The 19,874-nt window shown below is 35.8% G+C and overlaps 1 protein-coding gene and 1 long non-coding RNA gene across 3 annotated transcripts in view; one reads left to right on the top strand and one right to left on the bottom strand.

The window, feature by feature from the left end:
* Positions 1-127: 127 nt before the first annotated feature.
* LOC309661658 lies at positions 128-5,239 on the top strand. The gene is made up of 2 exons (XR_014264146.1): positions 128-544; positions 743-5,239. It is a non-coding gene; the product is annotated as an uncharacterized lncRNA (long non-coding RNA).
* A 1,403-nt stretch (positions 5,240-6,642) lies between these two features.
* The window catches only part of USP38 (ubiquitin specific peptidase 38), a 32,379-nt gene continuing 19,147 nt past the window's right edge, over positions 6,643-19,874 (bottom strand). For both annotated transcript variants that reach the window (XM_082463333.1, XM_082463334.1), the window contains exons 7-10: positions 18,742-18,835; positions 16,005-16,111; positions 13,471-14,830; positions 6,643-7,871 (exon numbers count right to left, since the gene is read on the bottom strand). In XM_082463333.1, the coding sequence (XP_082319459.1) occupies positions 7,710-7,871; positions 13,471-14,830; positions 16,005-16,111; positions 18,742-18,835 (1,723 nt within the window). In that variant the 3' untranslated portion in view covers positions 6,643-7,709. The remainder of the gene's footprint in view (positions 7,872-13,470; positions 14,831-16,004; positions 16,112-18,741; positions 18,836-19,874) is intronic.

The following is a 19,874-nucleotide window of genomic DNA, read 5'->3' as shown; positions in this document are numbered from 1 at the left end:
CTCCTCGCACAAATACATCAAAAATATATCAACATGTGGGACGATTCTCACAGAACATCTACTGCATACTAGCAGACCTCAGGCTTCTGAAAGGGCAAGAAAATCTCCATGTAACCAGGTAGGACAAAAGACAAAAAAAAAAAAAAAAAAAAAAGGGAATCACGATGGGACCTGTGGCCCTGGGAGTGAGCTGTGAAAGAGGAACGGTTCCTGCGCCCTGGGAAGTCCCCTCACTGGTGGGGAGATCAGCCTGGATGGAGGAGGAGCTTTGCCGCCTCGGAGGAGAGTGCAGCAACCTGTTTTTGGGAGGCAAAATGGGGAGAGAGAGACACGAGCAGTTTGTCGGTGCCGCTGCCCTGCGATCCCCAGCCTGAGATGCATGTCTGCTGGTGCAGACGGGGGCTGGGCGCTGAAGCTCAGGTTTCAGAGGTCAGGCCCAGGGAGAGGACCGGGTTCGGCTGCGAGGAGACAGCCTGAAGGGGCTGGAGCATGGTGTGGCTGTAACCGATCGTGCAAGCGGAGGAATCCTTGGCCTGCCATAGAGGTGAGGCGCCATTGCTGGGGGGCAGGCAAGGGGAGGGCCCGGACCTGCCATAGGAGACTCTTTCCCCATGTGCGCACTCTCAGGTGACAGGACACTGCTGTCACGAGCCCTGGGGGTGGGTGTGAGCTGCTGCCACCATTGCACGCCACTGCTGAAATATCAGGGAGCAGGTGCCAACTGCTACTTCTGCCATTGCAGGCTCCAGAGCATGTGTGAGCTGCCACCACTGAGAGATCCGGGAGTGTATGCCAGCCGCTGCCACCACTGTTGTGGGATCTAGGAGCATGCACAAGCCTCTGCTGTTGAGATCTGGGAGTGCGTACTGGCCACCGCTGCCCTGTTGAGGGCTCTGGGAGGGTGCACGAGCCACCACACCTGTGTATCCCCTATCAAGGGGATAACAGCCAGCACATGCTGAGGGAAGAGGTGGCAGGCATCCATACTAAAAAGAGCCCTTGCACCAAAAATAATAAACCTACACAAGCTGCACAGGGACACTGCCACGTATAAACAGCCTTCCAAGACCACAGTAGGTAACTGTTTCTCCTAAACTCAGAGTAAGAGAAATATAAGTAAAATGAAGAAGCAGAGGAACCACTCCCACTTAAAAGACCAAGAGAATTCCCCTGAAAGAACAATGAAAGAGACCTCTTCAGTCTAACGGACACCAAGTTTAAAGAGGAGATAATGAAAATACTGAAGGAATTAGAAAGGCTGTCGACAGAAATGCAGATTACTTTAAAAAGGAACTAGAAAATAGGAGGAGGAGCCAAGAAAACTTAGAAAATTCATTTGCAGAGGCAAAAGCTGAACTAAAGGCAATAAACAGCAGTAAGAATGAAGTAAGAATGAAGAATGAGTAAATGATCTGGAAGATAGAATAATGGAAATCACCCAGTCAGAACAGCAGACAGAAAGCCAAATGAAAAGAAATGAAAGCGGTATGAGAGACCTATGGGATAATTAAAAGCCCGCCAATCTACGCATAATAGGGATTCCAGAAGGAGAAGAAGGAGAAAAGGGGATTGAAAATGTATTTGAAGAAATTATGGCTGAAAACTTCTCAAACCTAAAGAAGGAAACAGATATCCAGGTACAGGAAGCACAAGGTTCCAAAGAAGATGAACCCAAACAGACGTACACGAAGACATATTATAATTAAAATGGCAAATGTTAAAGATAAAGAAAGGATTCTAAAGGCAGCAAGAGAAAAACAAAGTTAATTACAAGGGAACCCCCATAGGGCTATCAGCTGATTTTTCTACAGAAATGTTACAGGCCAGAAGAGAATGGCAAAATATATTCAAAGTCTTGAAAGGGAAAAATCTGCAACCGAGAATACTCTACCCAGCAAGATTACCATTTAAAATAGAAAGAGATAAGGAATTTCTTAGAAAAGCAAAAACTAAAAGAATACAGCAATACTAAACCTATCCTAAAAGAAATATTGAAAGGATTTCTCTAGATAGAAAAGAGGCAAGAAGCTATAGGAAAGAGGAAATCACAACAGGAAAGTCAATCATTTAAATGGGCCAGTATACAGATTAAAAAGAAAAAACAATTTATTTGTGAAAGTGACGATAAGCACAAGGAACAGCAGAAGGATGAACTTGAAGCTGTAAAAGAGGACATCAGAATCACACAATGTGGGGGGCGAGAGAAAGAAAATGTAGAGTCTTTTTTTTTGTTTTAATTTTAAAGAATGCATTTGAGCCTATATGACTACCAGTCTAAGGCAAAGTAGATGTAGGAGGGGGTTAACATACTTGAAAAACAGGGTAACCAAAACAAATCAAAAACATACAATAGAGTCACAAACACCAAAAAGAAGAGAACATAAGTATAATACAAAAGAAAATAATCAAATCACAAAAGGAAAAGCAATAAAAGAGGGACAAGGAAGAAATATAAAAACAACAGGAAAACAAGGTTTAAAATAGTAATAAATACATATCAATAATTACCTTAAATGTCAATGGACTAAATGATCCAATCAAAAGACATAAGAGTGGCAGACTGGATAAAAAAACAAGAGCCTATAATATGCTGCCTACAAGAGAGTCACTTTAGGGCAAAGGACACACATAGATTGAAAGTAAGGGGACGGAAAAAGATATTTCACGCAAACGTAAATGACAAGAAAGTAGGGTTGCAATACTCATATCAGACAAAATAGACTTTAAAACAAAGGCCATAAAGAAAGATAATGACACTATAACATGACAAAAGTATCAATACAGGAAGAGGATTTTACACAACCAAGTGGTATTTATCCCACGTTCACAAGTATGGTTCAACATATGCAAATCAATCGATGTGATACACCACATCAACAAAAGAAAAGACAAAAACCACACCATCATCTCAACAGATGCAGAAAAAGCATTTGGCAGAATTCTACATCCATTCATGATAAAAACTCTTATTAAAGTAGATATAGAAGGAATATATCTCAACATAATAAAAGCTATTTATGACAAACCCAGAGCCAATAAAACTCAACGGTGAAAAGGTGAAAGACTTCCCACTAAAATCAAGACATGATAAAGATGCCCACTCTCACCACTTTTATTCAACATACTACTGAAGTCCTAGCCACAGCATTCAGGCAAGAAAAAGAAATAAAAGGTATCCAAATTGGAAGGGAAGAGGTAAAACTGTCATTACACGCAGATGACATGATACTAGATATAGAAAACCCTCAAGATTCCACACAAAAACTACTAGAACTGATAAACAAATTCAGCAAGGTAGCAGGATACAAGATTAACATACAGAAATCAGTTGCATTTCTTTACACTAACAATGAACTATCAGAAAGGGAATGTAAAAAAAAAGAATACCTTTTGTAATTGTGCCAAAAAAAAAAAGTACTTAGGAATAAACCTGGCTAAGAAGGCAAAAGACTTAAATGCTGAGAACTATGAAACATTAATAAAGGAAATTAAAGGTGATTCAAAGAAAGGGAAAGGTATCCCATGCTCTTGGATTGGAAGAATTAATATTGTTAAATGGCCATACTACCCAAAACAATCTACAGATTTAATGAGATCCCTAACAAATTACCCATGACATTTTTCACAGAACTAGAATAAGCCTGAAATTTGTATGGAACCATAAAAGACCCAGAATTGCCACAGCAATCCTGAGGAAAAAGAACGAAGATGGAGGCATAACCCTCCCAGACCTCAGATAATACTACAAAGCTACAGTAATCACAGCAGCATGGTATTGGCACAAAAACAGACATACAGATACACGGGACAGAATAGCGAGCCCAGAAATAAACCCAGACACCTATGGACAATTAATCTTTGACAAAGGAGGCAAGAATATACAATAGGAAAAACGACAGTCTCTTCAGCAAGGGGTGCTGGGAAAGCTGGACAGCTGCATGTAAATCAGTGAAGTTAGAACACACCCCGACACTATGCACAAAAATAGACTCAAATGGCTTAAAGACTTAAACATAAGACATGATACCATAAAACTCCTAGAAGAGATAATAAGCAAAACATTCTCTGACAGAAACTGTACCAATGTTTTCTTAGGTCAGTCTCCCAAGGCAATAGAAATAAAAACGAAAATAAACAAATGAGACCTAATCAGACTTACAAAGGAAACCATAAACAAAATGAAAAGACAACCTACGGAATGGAAGAAAATATTTGCAAACAATGTGACCGACAAGGGCTTAATTTCCAAAATATACAAACAGTTCATACAACTCAATAACAAAAAAACAACAACCCAATAGAAAAATGGCCAGAAGACCTAAATAGACATTTCTTCAAAGACACACAGATAACCAATAGGCACATGAAAAGATGCTCAACATCACTAATTATTAGACAAATGCAAATCAAAACTACAATGAGACACCAACTCACACCAGTCAGAATGGCCATCACTAAAAACTCTACAAATAACAAATGCTGGAGAGAGTGTGGAGAAAAGGGAACCCTCCTACACTGTTGGTGGGAATGTAAGTTGGTGCAGCCACTATGGAAAACAGTATGGAGGTTCCTCAAAAAGCTAAAAATAGAATTACCATCTAGCAATCCCACTCCTGGGCATATATCCAGACAAAACTATAATTCAAAGATACATGCACCCCTATGTTCATAGCAGCACTATTCACGATAGCAAAGACATGGAAACAATGTAAATGTCCATCAACAAATGAATGGATGAAGAAGATGTGGTACATATACACAATGGAACACTACTCAGCCATAAAAAGGAATGAAATAATGCCAGTTGCAGCAACATGGATGGAACTATAGATTACCATACTAAGTGAAATAAGTCAGAAAGAGAAAGACAATATGATATCACTTATACATGGAATCTAAAATATGACACAAAGGAACATATCTACAAAACAGAAACAGACACACAGACATACAGAACAGACTTGTGGTTGCAAAGGGAGAGGAGGGGCGTGGGAGGGACGGACTGGGAGTTTGGGGCTAGCAGATACAAACTATAATATATAGAAGGGATAAACAACAAGGTCCTACTGTATAGCTCAGGGAACTATATTCAATATTCTGAGCTAAGTCAAAATGGAAAAGAATATAATAAAGAATGTATATATATGTATAATTGAATCACTTTGCTGTACAACAGAAATTAGCACAGCATTGTAAATCAACTATGCTTCAATTAAAAAAATTCATATACAGAGTGAAGTAAGAGAAAAACTAATACCATATGTTAACACATATATATGGAATCTAAAAAAAAATGGTTCTAAAAAAAAATTTTAAAAAATGGTTCTGATGAACCTAGGGGCAGGACAGGAATAAAGACAGACGTAGAGAATGGACTTGAGGACACTGGGAAGGGGAAGGGTAAGCTGGGACAAAGTGAGAGAGTGGCATGGACTTATAAATACTACCAAATGTAAAATAGCTAGCTAGTGGGAAGCAGCCACATAGCACCGGGAGATCAACTCGGTGCTTTGTGACCACCTAGAGGGGTGGGATAGGGAGGGTGGGAGGGAGACGCAAGAGGGAGGAGATATGGGGATATATGTATATGTATAGTTGATTCACTCTGCTATACAGCAGAAACTAACACACCATTGTAAAGCAGTTATATTCCAATAAAGATGTTTAAAAAAATGGAAAAAAAATTAATCAATTTTCTCTAAAATAAATAAATAAAAAGCAAATAATTAATGTTACTATATTTTTAATCTTAAAAGGAAATCTTTAATTTTCAGTCTTTGGTAGTGGTATGAAGTTATCTAAATATGCTCAGTATTATTATATAACTAGAGTTTCATCTTTCTCTTATCATTTTGAAAATTCAATATGTATTACCTTGACACATAAAAATCTTTGAATGACTTGCTATTCATATATAAAACTTTGTGTAGGTCTAATTGTCTTTATGGAAGTTCCTAGTAGAAGCAGCTGAGCCCACTATCAACCTACCAAGTATTAAATGACTTTACCAGTTTCAATAGATGCTAAGACTGATATAATCCGACTATAAATCATTATCTAGCCAGTGGATAACTGAACGCATAGCTCAGACATTCATTATTAGAACAATAGGAAGTCCAGAGGAAAGAAAGTTGATAAAAAAAACTTTCTGGTTCAGTGATTTGTAGGGAAGAGAAATCTCAATCAATTCTGCAAAAGGATTTCCAGTTTTTAACTAATCCAATCAGTTTTCCTAATCTTCCTGGTGACTAGAAACAGGTTAGGAGTGGGAAGTAGTAGAATGAAGATGAGGAGTTCTGTTTTTAACCACTGCCATTAAAAGCTTGGGAAAAAGATAAACCCCAAATCACCAAAGAACATTCTTTCCTTAAAATGTTTTCAAAATAAATATGTGACCAATCTTCAGAACAATGTACACCATGGATAAGTTAAAACTTTTAGGAATGGGGACAATTGGGATAACTCCTAAATACTGTATAATCAAGACCCAGGAGAAGTGACTTGTTTCCAGTTTCCTGGCAAGAGAAAATGTGGGACCATAGGGGCTGACATTTTGACATTTTATCTGAAACTGTGAAACAGAAACAACTGTGCAAAACACATGACTCAAACGAGAAAAAAACAAAAAAACCCACAAATGTATAACTCTAAAAATATGTGATCAATGTTTAATATTCTGAGGATTAAGTAACAAAATCGAAAAAATTTTTTAACTTGACTAGGTTGATTTCCTCTGAATTCTTCTAAGAGTTATAAACAAACTATTACACTTATTGATTTAGAACCATCAGATTTTACTTCAGGAAAATCTAATACCTTTCAAAAAGTTATAATTTTAATGTTAGCACAAAAAATTACTTCCTAACATTTGTAAAAAACTTTTCCGCAGCCAGATTCCTATTTTTGAATTACAGTACTGCAAGGCACATACAGAACTCACCTCCTTCAAAACACACAGAAGATATACTCCCTGAAATAGAATTTTTAAAATCCTCAAACAATTAGAAACACTACAAAGTTAGCAATTTTTAGGTAAAAATGTGGCTCCTACAGGATCATGCACCTTTCTTAAAATCAGTTCAGCACATATGTATAAATAATCCTTTTTTAAAACATTTGTACTTGAAATGTAGATACAGTGATGCTGAAGACAGCACTGAACAAACCTGAAAAGTACTAGAGCTCGATAAAGTTTATGTTATTGCCTTCATGAGAGACTATATCATCTCTAGTATTTTCAAAGACTTGCATTTAATAATGGGGTAACTACACAGGAAATAAAAGATTTTCTTTCTTTCCTTACTAACGATGTTTCCTTCACCTCTAACACCAATTCTTTTATAAAGGATGCTAAATGAAATCTATTTTTTGTTCAGTAAAACTGAGGACAGGACCATTTAATTGCCTCTACTAAATTTAATGCAGCTTAATTAGGGACCAGGTACATATTTGCCTCTGAAAATTTTTGGTCAAGCATGTCTAACCATAAAAGCAAATGGAATTTTAAGAGGTAGATTTTTTTCCCAATGATGCATTTTGTTAATAAACGTATTGTCAAGAAAATAAAAACAAGCACTGAGTGTGTTTTCTTGTATAACGGTCTAATGAAAAGAAAATTAAAAGATAGATATGATATTTGTTACAGTCTGACATTTAAACAGTCATAGTATTGGATGTTTTGTGACCAGTGCATTTTGGACTCTTCAGCATCAAAATACAAGTCTGCCAACTGTATTAAACCCTCCTCCACCCCCACCACCAGTTGGTCCACAGCTTCCTGGCGGATCATTGTCGTCAAATCCATTGGGCCGAAATGAACAGGATGCAGATGCAGCTTGTAGGGCCCGGGCTCGAGCATTCAACTCTTGTTCCTAAAATTAAAAATAGTTTTTATGAAATTAAAATTCTAAATACAGTGGATGGGTATCACCTACACAAATATTTTTAAATTGCCTTAATCCTTAATAAGCATCCTTCAAATCTCAGTAACTTTAAAAATATTGATTACACTAATCTTTACCAAATCTTACTAAAGTCGAGTACCTAATCACAGATGGAGCGAACTAGAGAGCAAAATCCTAGTGTAACTCTACAGAATGACAGATCCTAAAGGCCATTCTCTTTCAGTACCCCCCTTTACAGAAGATGAAACTGAAGCTCCACAGTCTTAAAAGTTCTCTACAGAAATATCACAGTTCTTGCAACGCTCATCACCATATACAAGAATGGATTTCTTTTCTAATACACAGAACATAGAATTCAAAGGTTACACTTTGTCAAGTGGAGCTATTTTGGAAGTGGGTGATTACAGTAAAAGGTATAAATAATGAAAGAAGGCTGAATTTTTTTTCCTACCCTTTCCTCAGAATATTTCTCAGTAAATAACAGAGCTCAAAAACACTGCTAAGGGACTTCCCTTGTGGCGCAGTGGTTGAGGATCTGCCTGCCAATGCAGGGGACACGGGTTCGAGCCCTGGTCTGGGAAGATCCCACGTGCCACGGAGCAACTAGGCCCGTGAACCACAACTACTGAGCCTGCGCGTCTGGAGCCTGTGCTCTGCAACAAGAGAGGCCGCGATAGTGAGAGGCCCGTGCACCGCGATGAAGAGTGGCCCCCGCTTGCCGCAACTAGAGAAAGCCCTCACCAGAAACGAAGACCCAACACAGCCAAAAATAAATAAATAAATAAATAAATTTATTAAAAAAACAAAAACAAAAACAAAAACACTGCTAAGGAAAATGGAGCCTGTCTCCTTACAGTATTACTTAAAACTTTCCCCTACCAGATTACTAGAACTTTTATAAGGAACCATATTCATCTATGTGCCTGACACATATTAGGTGCTCAGTAAATATTAATGATTTCAGACTAGAACACTGTTAGGTACTTGGCCAAGAAAGGAACAAATGTGAATAAGCACTTATTTATTTATTTATAAAGAAACTGCAAATTCATTTGGCAAGGTGTAGAACTGGATTCTAAAACTGGCACAAACTCCTAGGAAGAAAATATTCTGATATATGTTCATGTTCCTGGGAAAGAGTCTGTAACGTTCAAGTGAGGTCATTGGTGTCAACAAGGTCTAAAAGCCACTGGCAACAGCACAACCCTTAAATGGTTAGGTATAATCATCCTGAAGAACTTTCACAGTACAGTCAACATTAATAACAAAAACTGTACTACTTCCAATTTTTCAACTAAAAGCCCAATTACTTTGCTCCTCCTGGCAAGGTAATTTTATTTTCCAATTTCTAGCTAAATTTTCTTGGTTGACTATTCTACCCCCTTCATGAGATGCCCAATTTTTATTAGGGAGAAAAAAACCCCAGGCTTACCCTGACATCTATCCCTCATATTACAGACACCCTGTTTCTCAGTAAGCATACAGCGACTGCTGTGTGATTCCCAATACACAAAATTATCAAGAACCACATATTTTTAGGGCTGAATGTGACCTTAGATAAGAAATCCTTATAGCAGAATGGCCTAATTAACCAGTCTCTGACAGGCCTTAGAGAGGCTTTTAAAACTTAATTTGCAGGATATTTCTCAAAAACATTTTTTTCATTAACTCCATCATTTACAACATTTATAACTGCTGGCTCTTCTGTATCATGTCCAACCACGCAATATTTTTCAGGAGCTATAGTAATTCATTCTTCAATTTGTAAAATTAAAGTAAGAATTACATACATTTTAGAGATAGAAAATAAAAGCTGCAATGTATGTATCAGAAATAGACACAAAAATAAGAAACAAAAATCCTCTACTCTGGCTCTGTAATCTATTAAGCTATCTAAACAAGCAATGAAAATATGACTCTGTATCTAAGAAACAATATCTGGTTTAGGATACAGATCATGTTCCCCAATGAAATAAATAAAACTGAGTAAATATGCAAGGCAGAGTTCAAGAAGTTCTGCTCTCAAAAGATATGGCAAATTTTGTCTGGACTTTGTTAAGAAGTGATTTCTCACCAGAAACTATGTTGAAGGACCTACAAAATACAAAACTTAGTAACTCCACTGCTTCTGAGACACCTGAAACCTATATTATATTTTAAGATAGAGAGCTTCCCAAGAAAGCAATATTCCTTTTTTACTTTCTTAGCTATTTATAAAAATACATGGCTCAAATCTAAAAAAAAGAAAAAAGAAAAAAAAAAGAAGTTTCTGAAGAACCTAGGGGCAGGACAGGAATAAAGACACAGACGTAGAGAATGGACTTGAGGACATGGGGAGGGGGAAGGGTAAGATGGGATGAAGTGAGAGGGTGGCATGGACATATACACACTACCAAATGTAAAATAGATAGCTAGTGGGAAGTAGCTGCATGGCACAGGGAGATCAGCTCGGTGCTTTGTGTCCACCTAGAGGGGTGGGATAGGGAGGGTGGGAGGGAGACGCAAGAGGGAGGAGATATGGGGATATATGTATATGTACAGCTGATTCACTTTGTTATAAAGCAGAAACTAACACACCATTGTAAAGCAACTATACTCCAATAAAGATGTTAAATAAATACATACATACATACATACATACATACATGGCTGAGGGAGAAAAATGTATGATATTCTGTTTTCAGAAGATAAGCTTAAACTATGGATAAAAGTAGGGGAAACTGCTTTTCATTTTCTTTCTTTTAATACAGATGACAATATTAGGTAAATGTCAGAAACTATGAATCTCAGAGCACATGTAATTTATATCCCAAATTTATATCAAGTATTAAAATTAATTCTTAGTTCAGCAGTGGACTGTAGGTCTAGTGACAAAAAGGAGTTCCTGTTGCTTTGGGACAAAGACCTTTCAGTATACTTAGATCTCTCATTGAAATAAATCTGTAAACATTAAATTAATCCATCTTTTTTTTTTCCTTTACACAGATATAATGTATACTCTTCTGTATGTACGATGAAGAAAAAAATTAAGACAAACGCCCACCTTCTCCAAAGAAACAAAGGAAGGAAACCGAGCACGAAAGGAGAGAACTGTCTGCGGCTGGTGTGGGACACATGGGGATGGGTGGTGCGACTCACACAGCTTTTCTCTCACTGGATCCTAACGGAAAGCATGATTTTGGTAGTCCAGACACTAAAATAATGGAGACACTCCTAATGGAAGTTGGGGGGAGAAATATATATGAAGAGACAAGCCCTTTCCAAAATTTACATTAAGATCTGCAATTCGCACTGCTCTCCTATGTGTCAGGCTATATGATACAGAGTAGAAAATAGTTTGTCAGATAGGATTTTTTTGCCTAGGCTTTTCACAACCACTAATCCTGCCAATACTATAGAAACAGCAAGAGTCTTTCTAACACTTGTAAATCTAGCTCTGACTTTACTCAGCTCCACACCCTTATTTTTACTAAGATCTGATTAAGTTTTTTACAACTGTTTTATAAATAGGTATAATGCTCTTTCTTAAAGCCAAAGTTGTATCCTAGACATAGCAATCTATTACACAGCATTATTACTATGAAATGGGCACAAACTTTTAACTATACCCCAGGAATGAATGTAAAAACAAAATTGAGAATAAGAGCAAAAACATACACATACAGGTTCCACGTGTTCAAAACTAAAAAATGATAGCTGAAAACGGCTGTGTACAAAAATCTCAACATCACACATTCTCACTGCCTGGCAGTTATGAGAACATGTTCATCAGGAAAACAGAAGAAACACTATAGTCTCCTAATACAAACTTAAGATGCCAGATGATTCAGTTACACAGTATGAGAAACATCACAATTCAAACCTTACCAATTATATTACTGTAATTAAAGGGAAATAATAAAGTCTAAATATATTTAAGTTTCTAATTAAGAGTTGAGTAAGTTTTTGTAATTTGCTTTAAAAAAGCACTTTGATAATGAAGCTTTAATAGCCTGAGAGTCTTAATACAGGTAAATAAATAAATACCTTAATTTAAAATTTAGTGATATCTTTTTTGCATTAAACAACTGGCCTACCTGAGACTTAAAATGGAATTCAGAACAACTGCACAACACTGAGAAACTGAATTAACAAAGTACATAATGGTTTTCCTTTATAATGACCTAAGGGTATTAAAATAATAATGAAAAGAATGGCTCATCACATACAAACACTGTAAAATCAGGATGTAATGGGTAAATGGCAAGATAGAGAAAATCATGTAGAGCCAGGTTGCGATACAAGTAGTTGTTATGGTTAAAAGAGCTTTTGGCATTCCAATTACATAAATTAGAGTAGTTTCTGCATATTTCCAAAAGTCAAGATTGCACTGGGCCTTATTTTCATATTTTATACTGTAGAAAATGTCTATTTTAACCTAACCTTCTTACCCTCACTCCACCTCTCCAATCTTCAAGAATCATGATGAGTCCTATCTAAGTGCTTATTTGATACGTAGCGAGGAGGACATGGTTGAGTATATTCTATTACCTTGAACATAAGCCTTCTGACTGGATGTTAGAGTCTTCGGCAGTGAATAATGAATATTCTGAGTTTCTAATTTTTTTTCTGTAAAATGTATTGTTTTTGTGTGACTCTGGAACATTGCCATACTCCTTTAAAAATGTATCATGTATCGTTATTTGAGTATTGTTTAATACAGTAAATTTGAAAACTTTTGAGTAAACTTCCCTGTAAAAATCAGTACTATTTTTTCTCTTATTCTGTATCCTTTAGGAGTCTGAAACACAAAATTTTTAGAAACTTATTTAAACTCATACAATCATTCGGACTACCCAATTAATACACCTACAATTTTAACTACAATTTACTGCTGGTCCTTTATGTTGATAGCAAGTTGGCAGGTTTCAAAGAAAAATGCTTTCAGCAAGGTCTTTATTAACTTTAAAGTAAGAAAAAGCGCTAACTCTGTGCGAAAAGTATAAGTAAATTCAGCTCATATGAAACCTCTATTCCATAGTTTTTATTTACTAATTGTTCTATTATTGCCATGATTCTACTGATCAGGTCCTTAAAGAAGACAAATATCCTTTCTTTACATATTCTACCTTTTAGTGTCCTTTATTTTATCCACCTGACTGTCAATAAATAGTCCTTAAAATATTTATACAAAGGTCTAGAAGGAATAAATACAAATTTAGCAGTTGTTTCCCCTGGCAGGTGGGACTGAAGGGAAGAGGAAAATACTTCCATTTTATTAAACTTCCTATATTTCTGTATGGCATGATTTTACAATGATCACATCTTTTGTAATTAAAAACAAACAAGGGCTTCTATACTGCATCTACTTGTGACTTTTCATAACTAATTTGTAACATTAGAAAGAAAATTTAGTTATATAGGTTGAACCCATTTCATATAAACCCAGATTCAAATTTCGAAATCACCACTTTGTAAATTCCTTGAAAATGCAGAAGTTGGATTTCAAAATTAAGGCACTCATTTAACCACCTGTCAGTTGTTTAAATATTTTCCACAAATGATGAAGCTTATATTTCCAACTTACCTGTAAATACAGTTTATTGTCTTTTGTTATAGCATCCATTAGTTCTTTCTGTAGAGGTGGGTCTCCATTTACCCAGAGTCCAGTGGTTGAATTATTCCCACTTAAACCATTAGTGCTGTTCTGTTTTTTATACAACAGCACATAAGCTGTGTCCTTGGGAAACCTACTCGTAATTTTCTGGACTGACTGAAATGAAGTAAACGTCACTCTGCTGTCATTAAATAAAAACCATTCTTTTGACATTTCCTTATTTTCCAAATCCTGTTCAGTAACTGCACTGGGACTATCTCTCCCTAGTAAATGACTCTGGGAGGAGGCTAATGCCAGCGTTTCGGGCTGGTGGCACATCTGGTACGAGGACTCTGTACCTGTGATGTTTCTGGCATAAGAATAGTAATGCCCGCTTTCAGAGGACACACCAGAGTGAACGACAACAGAACTCAATAGATAGGGCACCAATTTTGGGGAGCAAGCTTCTTCAGTCCCAGAAGGCTTTAATTTTTTAGCTAGATTCTCACTAATATCAGTGAAGTCAACATCTAGAGACCAACTTTCTGACAACGAAGAGAAAGAAGTAGTTCTTTTAACTGGCAACTCCAAAACCAGTGGCAGTGACACATTGTCTAGGATTTTTCTTCTCACATGATACTTCTGATCGTATGAAAATCTTAGGAGAGTAAGAATAAGATATTCAGGTTCCTCCGTGATTTGCATAGTTTTCTCGGCATTCTGCAGAGAGGCACAGTTTTCACAATAATATTGGTTGTCACCAGTAAGAATCTCTGGAGCCAAAAAATAATTTAGTAAGTCAGTTACTGAAGATGTGGTTTCACCTCCTGGTTTCTGAGGTACATCTTTATTAACAAGCATCTTGCTAGAGTCATTAGGGACAGAAGTGTCTTCAGTACAGCGAAACTCATCAGGACTGTCAGCCATTCTTTCGTTCACAGCTGAGTAACAGGCAAAGGCAGCTGTTGATGGATTAAAGACTCCTGGTTCTTTTGAAAGACCAGGTACACTGGCCTGCATTAGACCACCATCTTGTGTACTGGGTGATGATGCCGGATCTTGAAAAGACAAGTTTTCCATAGAAGAGGAAGGACAAAAGGCAAGTGAAAGATCTGTAAAGGCTTCCACTTTTTGTGAGGTACTCCTGCAGTTCAAACAACATATGTGAGTTCGTAGTTTTCCTCCAAACATTTTTTCGATTAATGTCTTCTCACCATCACTTGTGCAAGGGGTCTCTGTTAGTACAGCTGCCTTATTGGCTACTTCTTGTAAAGAAGTTTCACTGCACCCCAGACTTTCAGAAAGCTTGTGTGAAGACTGAACTTTCAAGATCTTTTCTTCTTCATGGAGCCTGTAGAAGAGTATATCATTATATAGCTACTTTGCTTAAATTTAAATGTCATTTCTACTTTAAAATATTGGTTGCCTATATAAATAGCCAAATTATTCTTATCAAATATAATGCTTAACTAAAAAAAAATCAAGTTTCTCCTGCTTTAATCAAGAGGAATATTGAACAGTTTGAGAAGGTAGATCAGAAGAGAAGTTAGGAACTGTTCCTGCCCTATATTCTCATTACACTTCCTTCATACTGCTATTTTATAGCATTTATTATAGTTAATTATATATGTCCACTAACTGTCTTATATATCTTTGTTTGACTGACACCTCACAGAAAGCCTGGCACAAGGAAACCACTCAACATATCCTTGCTGAATGGAAGGAAGGCTGAGTTCAACTAACTTTACTAGTCATTCACATAACAGAAGGGAGGCAAAGACAGGGAAATACAGGAAGATAATAGGTTTTATTAACTAAGTGATAAGAAGACAATAAAATTTACCAAACCCACTGAATTATGGTTTAAAGAGCAGTTATTAAATTTTTTTGTCTCAGGATACCTTTATACTCTTAAAAAAAATTGAGGAACCCAAGAGCTTTCATTTATGTGGTTATACCTATTAATATTTACGGTATTCAAAAATTGAGAATAAAAGTAATAATGCATTTAAAAACAATAATAAACTCATTACATGTTAATATAAATAACATATTTTAAATAAAAAATAGTTATATTTTCTAAACCCCAAAAAACTTAGAAGAATGGCTCTGTTTTACATTTTGCCAATACTTCAAGTATCTGGCTTAGTAGAAGACAGGCTGGATCCTCGTATCTGCCCTGCATTCAATCGTGATATGTTGTTCTGGATGAAGTATATGAAGAAAATCTGGCCTCAGCTACATATACACAGATACGCAGTTCGAAACAGGAAGAGCCCTGAAAGTGTTTTGGGAACCCCTAGGGGTCCTTGTACCACACTTTGAGAACAGCTGGTCTAAAGTAAGAAAATTAAAAAAAGAAACCAAATTGAAAACAAAAGAACACATTAAAAAATACAATAAATGCAAGGTATTTTAGGGATTAACAGTTGAAATATGTCTTTAAAGGTAAAAACAATGTTTTGTAGAAATAATCTGTTATGAAAGAACATAATTCAAATCATAGCTTTAGAAATACTTTTTACCTGTCTAGTAGAAACCTGAGGTATTCAGAACAGTCTTGTTGTGATCTGGGGGTAAACCATGGAGGTCTGGAAGCCTCAAAGAATATCCGAGGTGCATATGCTTCTCTCTTTTGATAGAGAAAACACAAGGGAGTGATTCTCACACCATGAAACAAATAACTGAAATCTTAATATATAATGCTTAATAAAGATTACTAAAATTACATTGGCTTAACCTTTACCACAAAGTGCCAAACATGGGGGCACATAAAATTAGTTAGAAATAAATTTAGGTAACTTTCAGTCATAACTTCTTATTCTGCAGAAGAGAATTAAGATCTAGAGAAACTATGTGACTTGCCCAAGGTCATATAGCTAAATTAATGGCAGAGGGGATTATATCAGAACCCAAGTCTCTTTAAATTAATATAATGCTCCTGGCATTATCCCTCTATGTGCTTGAGTCCACAATTAAAAAAAAAAATCAAATCTGAAAAAAAAGTTAGTGAATATATATCCTGGCTAAAGTAATAAGGGGCATACTCTACAGAGCCATGCGTACTTATTTTAGGTGAAAATTTCCTTGACTGGGTACACATGTCATAAATGTACAGAATATGAACACACTGGTTAGGGACTTTTCACTGGTTGCTGACTTTCTTTTTTTTTTAGTACAGAGGCAGTTTAGTGAAGTGGTTGCTAGTGGACTTTAGAGCAAGCTAGGTTGAAATCCTAGATTTTGCCATGACAAAAAAAAAAGAACTGAAAAAGGCATCTGAAGAGTTGTGATTATAACTTGAAAATTTATAATTTATTTGTGGTATATGACAGAGTTTTCAGTTAAGGAAATTTTTTATCAAAATAGGAGTGTTTATGGCATTTTGAAGGAAAGGAATTTGGTGGACTGGTTGAACATGGGTTCCAGAATCATTTGGTTTACATTCCAATCTTGCTGTTTGTTTGCATGACCATGAAAGCAAGTAATGTAAGTCCCATTTCTTCATCTGTAAAATGGGTATGCTACCTTATTACCTCATAGATTGATTTTGAGTATCAAGAGATAATATATGTAAACCACTTAGCACAGGAGCTAGACAAATTTAAATGCTCAATAAATGTTAGTTTTATTAATTATAAGAAGAAAAGCCTTTTAAATCATATAGGGAAAATCTACCTAAAACAGTCCTTGTCAGGCTGCTATCAGATACGGTCTCAACTATGACAGAACTTTAATTAGGTTCTCTTGTTAATTCCTTTCGTCTTTTGTTGGGAGTTTGGAAGCCTCCTAAAATTTTTTCCCAATAGCTCTGACTTAATAAGTTAACATAGTATATATAATGTATTTATATCTACATGTATACGCAGAGATACACACATACATATATACTATACAGCTGACCAATGAACAACATAGGGGTTGGGGTGCCAACCTTCTGCTTAGTCAAGAACTTTACAGAATACTGAAAAGTTATACTGTAAAGATATACTGTGTATCTGTTCACGTATCTGTGGTTCCGCATCTGCTGACTCAAACCACCATGGATTATGTAGTACTATAGTACATATTTATTGAAAAAAATCCATGTGTAAGTGGGCCCCTGCAGTTCAGACCTGTGATGTTCAAGGGCCGACTCTATACAGTATACAGTAAATACAGACTAGTGATAAAGCAAGTGCATAAATCCATTTACTAGAAAACAATGTTTGGGAGTTGCAGGGAGGAGATTTCATCTCCCTTGGTCCTGAGATGTTAAATTTAATTTGTGAACATATTTCCCCGAGATAGAAAATAGTATAAATGATCCTTTGAGTATCTCATAGGCCATCACTAATCATCTCATACGTCAATCTTGTCTTGATTCTTTCCATTTAAGAAGTTATACTTGAGATACTTCTCCGCTTGTAGACAGGAAACAAACCATTCCTATCAACTCAATTCCACCGATTCTGAATCTATCCTCTCTTCTGGCTGTAAGTACCTGCTCCTTTAGACCTCTGTGAAACTAAGACAATCAGAGTATAACCAGAAAATAATATGTATTATTTATAAATGATATATATTATTCATATGTATCATTCAAAACTTAAAGTATAAGTTCCTTGAGCATAAGGATTCCTTTTTGAATGTTTATCAGACTGCATATTGTGTCTCTCAATAAATGTCTGTTTACTATGTGATGTTCTTGCCATTAGCATAAACTCATTTCCTTGGAATAATCTGTGGACATAAATGATCATCACAAAATGTTAAGCTCTAGAACTTAATAGGTAAACAGTTTATCCATTAAGTTCTACAGCTTAGAAGTTTAGTCATAATTAAAGGGTACATATATTAGAAATGGGAGAAAAAAGAAGCCAAGATGCCACAAAATTATTTTAATTGTTCATTTTTAATTGTTCATTACTCTGAAGATCTACCAATTAGTATCTATAAACTTAACATTAAAGATTCATTTTTAACGATTTCTTCATGAAGGAGCTTTATTTTTGGATAGAAAATCAGATTTTATCTATAATAATCAGTATAATGAGTCAGTAAAATATTCATCTACAAGAATGTAAAGCAGAAGGGAGAAATAAAAACTTAGAGCATATCCTGATTTTAGGCAGTATCTTTTTAGATTTCTATGTGGATTTGTTGTGTTGGGAGGATATATATTATTTCATCAGTTAAAAAGGTTCACCAAGTTTGGTATAATGTGAAGTTTAAAGAAGATTTTCAATGCAATTAACATATACACACTACACACACACTCACCTGTGTATGAGCCAAAAAGGCAAAAAGATGCTGTAATTTTTTCATTAATGAATTGCACCCATTTAGATTTAAAGATAATACTTGTCTCCTGAAACTGAAAGATAATAAAATATAATTTTAGTATACATGTATACACACGATGCATTCTTTTAAAAGCTAAAGGGAAGTTAGTTCAAGAACTTATTATCCTCAAAGTAAAATTTCACTTACCTGAAGGCCCTTTACCTGGCAAAGTCACTGCCTACAATGTAGTGAAGAAGGAAGAGAATGATGGTAATTGAACTCTTACTACGTGGCCTGGCAATGGCCACGTGCAATCACACATTATTCCTATCTTCTGGATTAGCAAATAGAAATTAAGCTATTAACTAATAACTTAAGTAAACAACCTTTAAATTCTTTCAAATCTGCATGAAATAAAAAAATATGCCGTCATCAAGACTACTATGAAGTTAGAATGATTTAAAGAGTGTGGTACTAGTGCCAGATGGGAAAAGAAGAAGCTATACAAAAAACAGTATAGGAACAAATGGGTATCCATTTGGAAAAAAATGGAATTAGGTTAAGACTTCACATCATCACAAATGCCACAGAGGAGTAATGGGCTAAATGTAAAATACAAAACTACTGAAGTATTTAAAAGAAAAAAACAGGCGGGGAAGGAGTTTAGAGGGGAAGGCTTCCTAAAATTCAGACACTATAAATGATAAATAGCAGATTTGACTACATAAAATAAAAAAAATTGCAAACAAAACACTCCACAGATTTGAATCATACTGACTGGAAGAAAGCATGCAACAAAGGATTATCATCCACAGTATATATAAATCAGTATGAAAAAGAAAAGCACCCAACAGAAAGGTGCACAATGGAAAGAATAGGTTATTCAAAAAAGAAACACAAATGAACAAAGAAAACTAGAGAGGGAAAAACTCTGTAATGGTCAGCAATACACATTTTCCTCCAGATTGGAAAAATTTTTAAAGACTGATTATATCAAGTATTGCTAAAGGCATGGGGTCATAGGTACAATCATGTATTAGTATGCAAATTCAAATACTATAGCCTTTCTGGGAGCAATTTGGCACACCCTATTCAAAGAATATCCTCTATAACTGCATATGGGCAGAAAA

This window comes from Balaenoptera physalus, assembly GCF_965194825.1.
Source record: "Balaenoptera physalus genome assembly, chromosome: 5".
NCBI lineage: Eukaryota > Metazoa > Chordata > Mammalia > Artiodactyla > Balaenopteridae > Balaenoptera > Balaenoptera physalus.
Note: the sequence above shows the minus strand (reverse complement) of the source record. Positions and strands in the feature narration are given on the sequence as shown.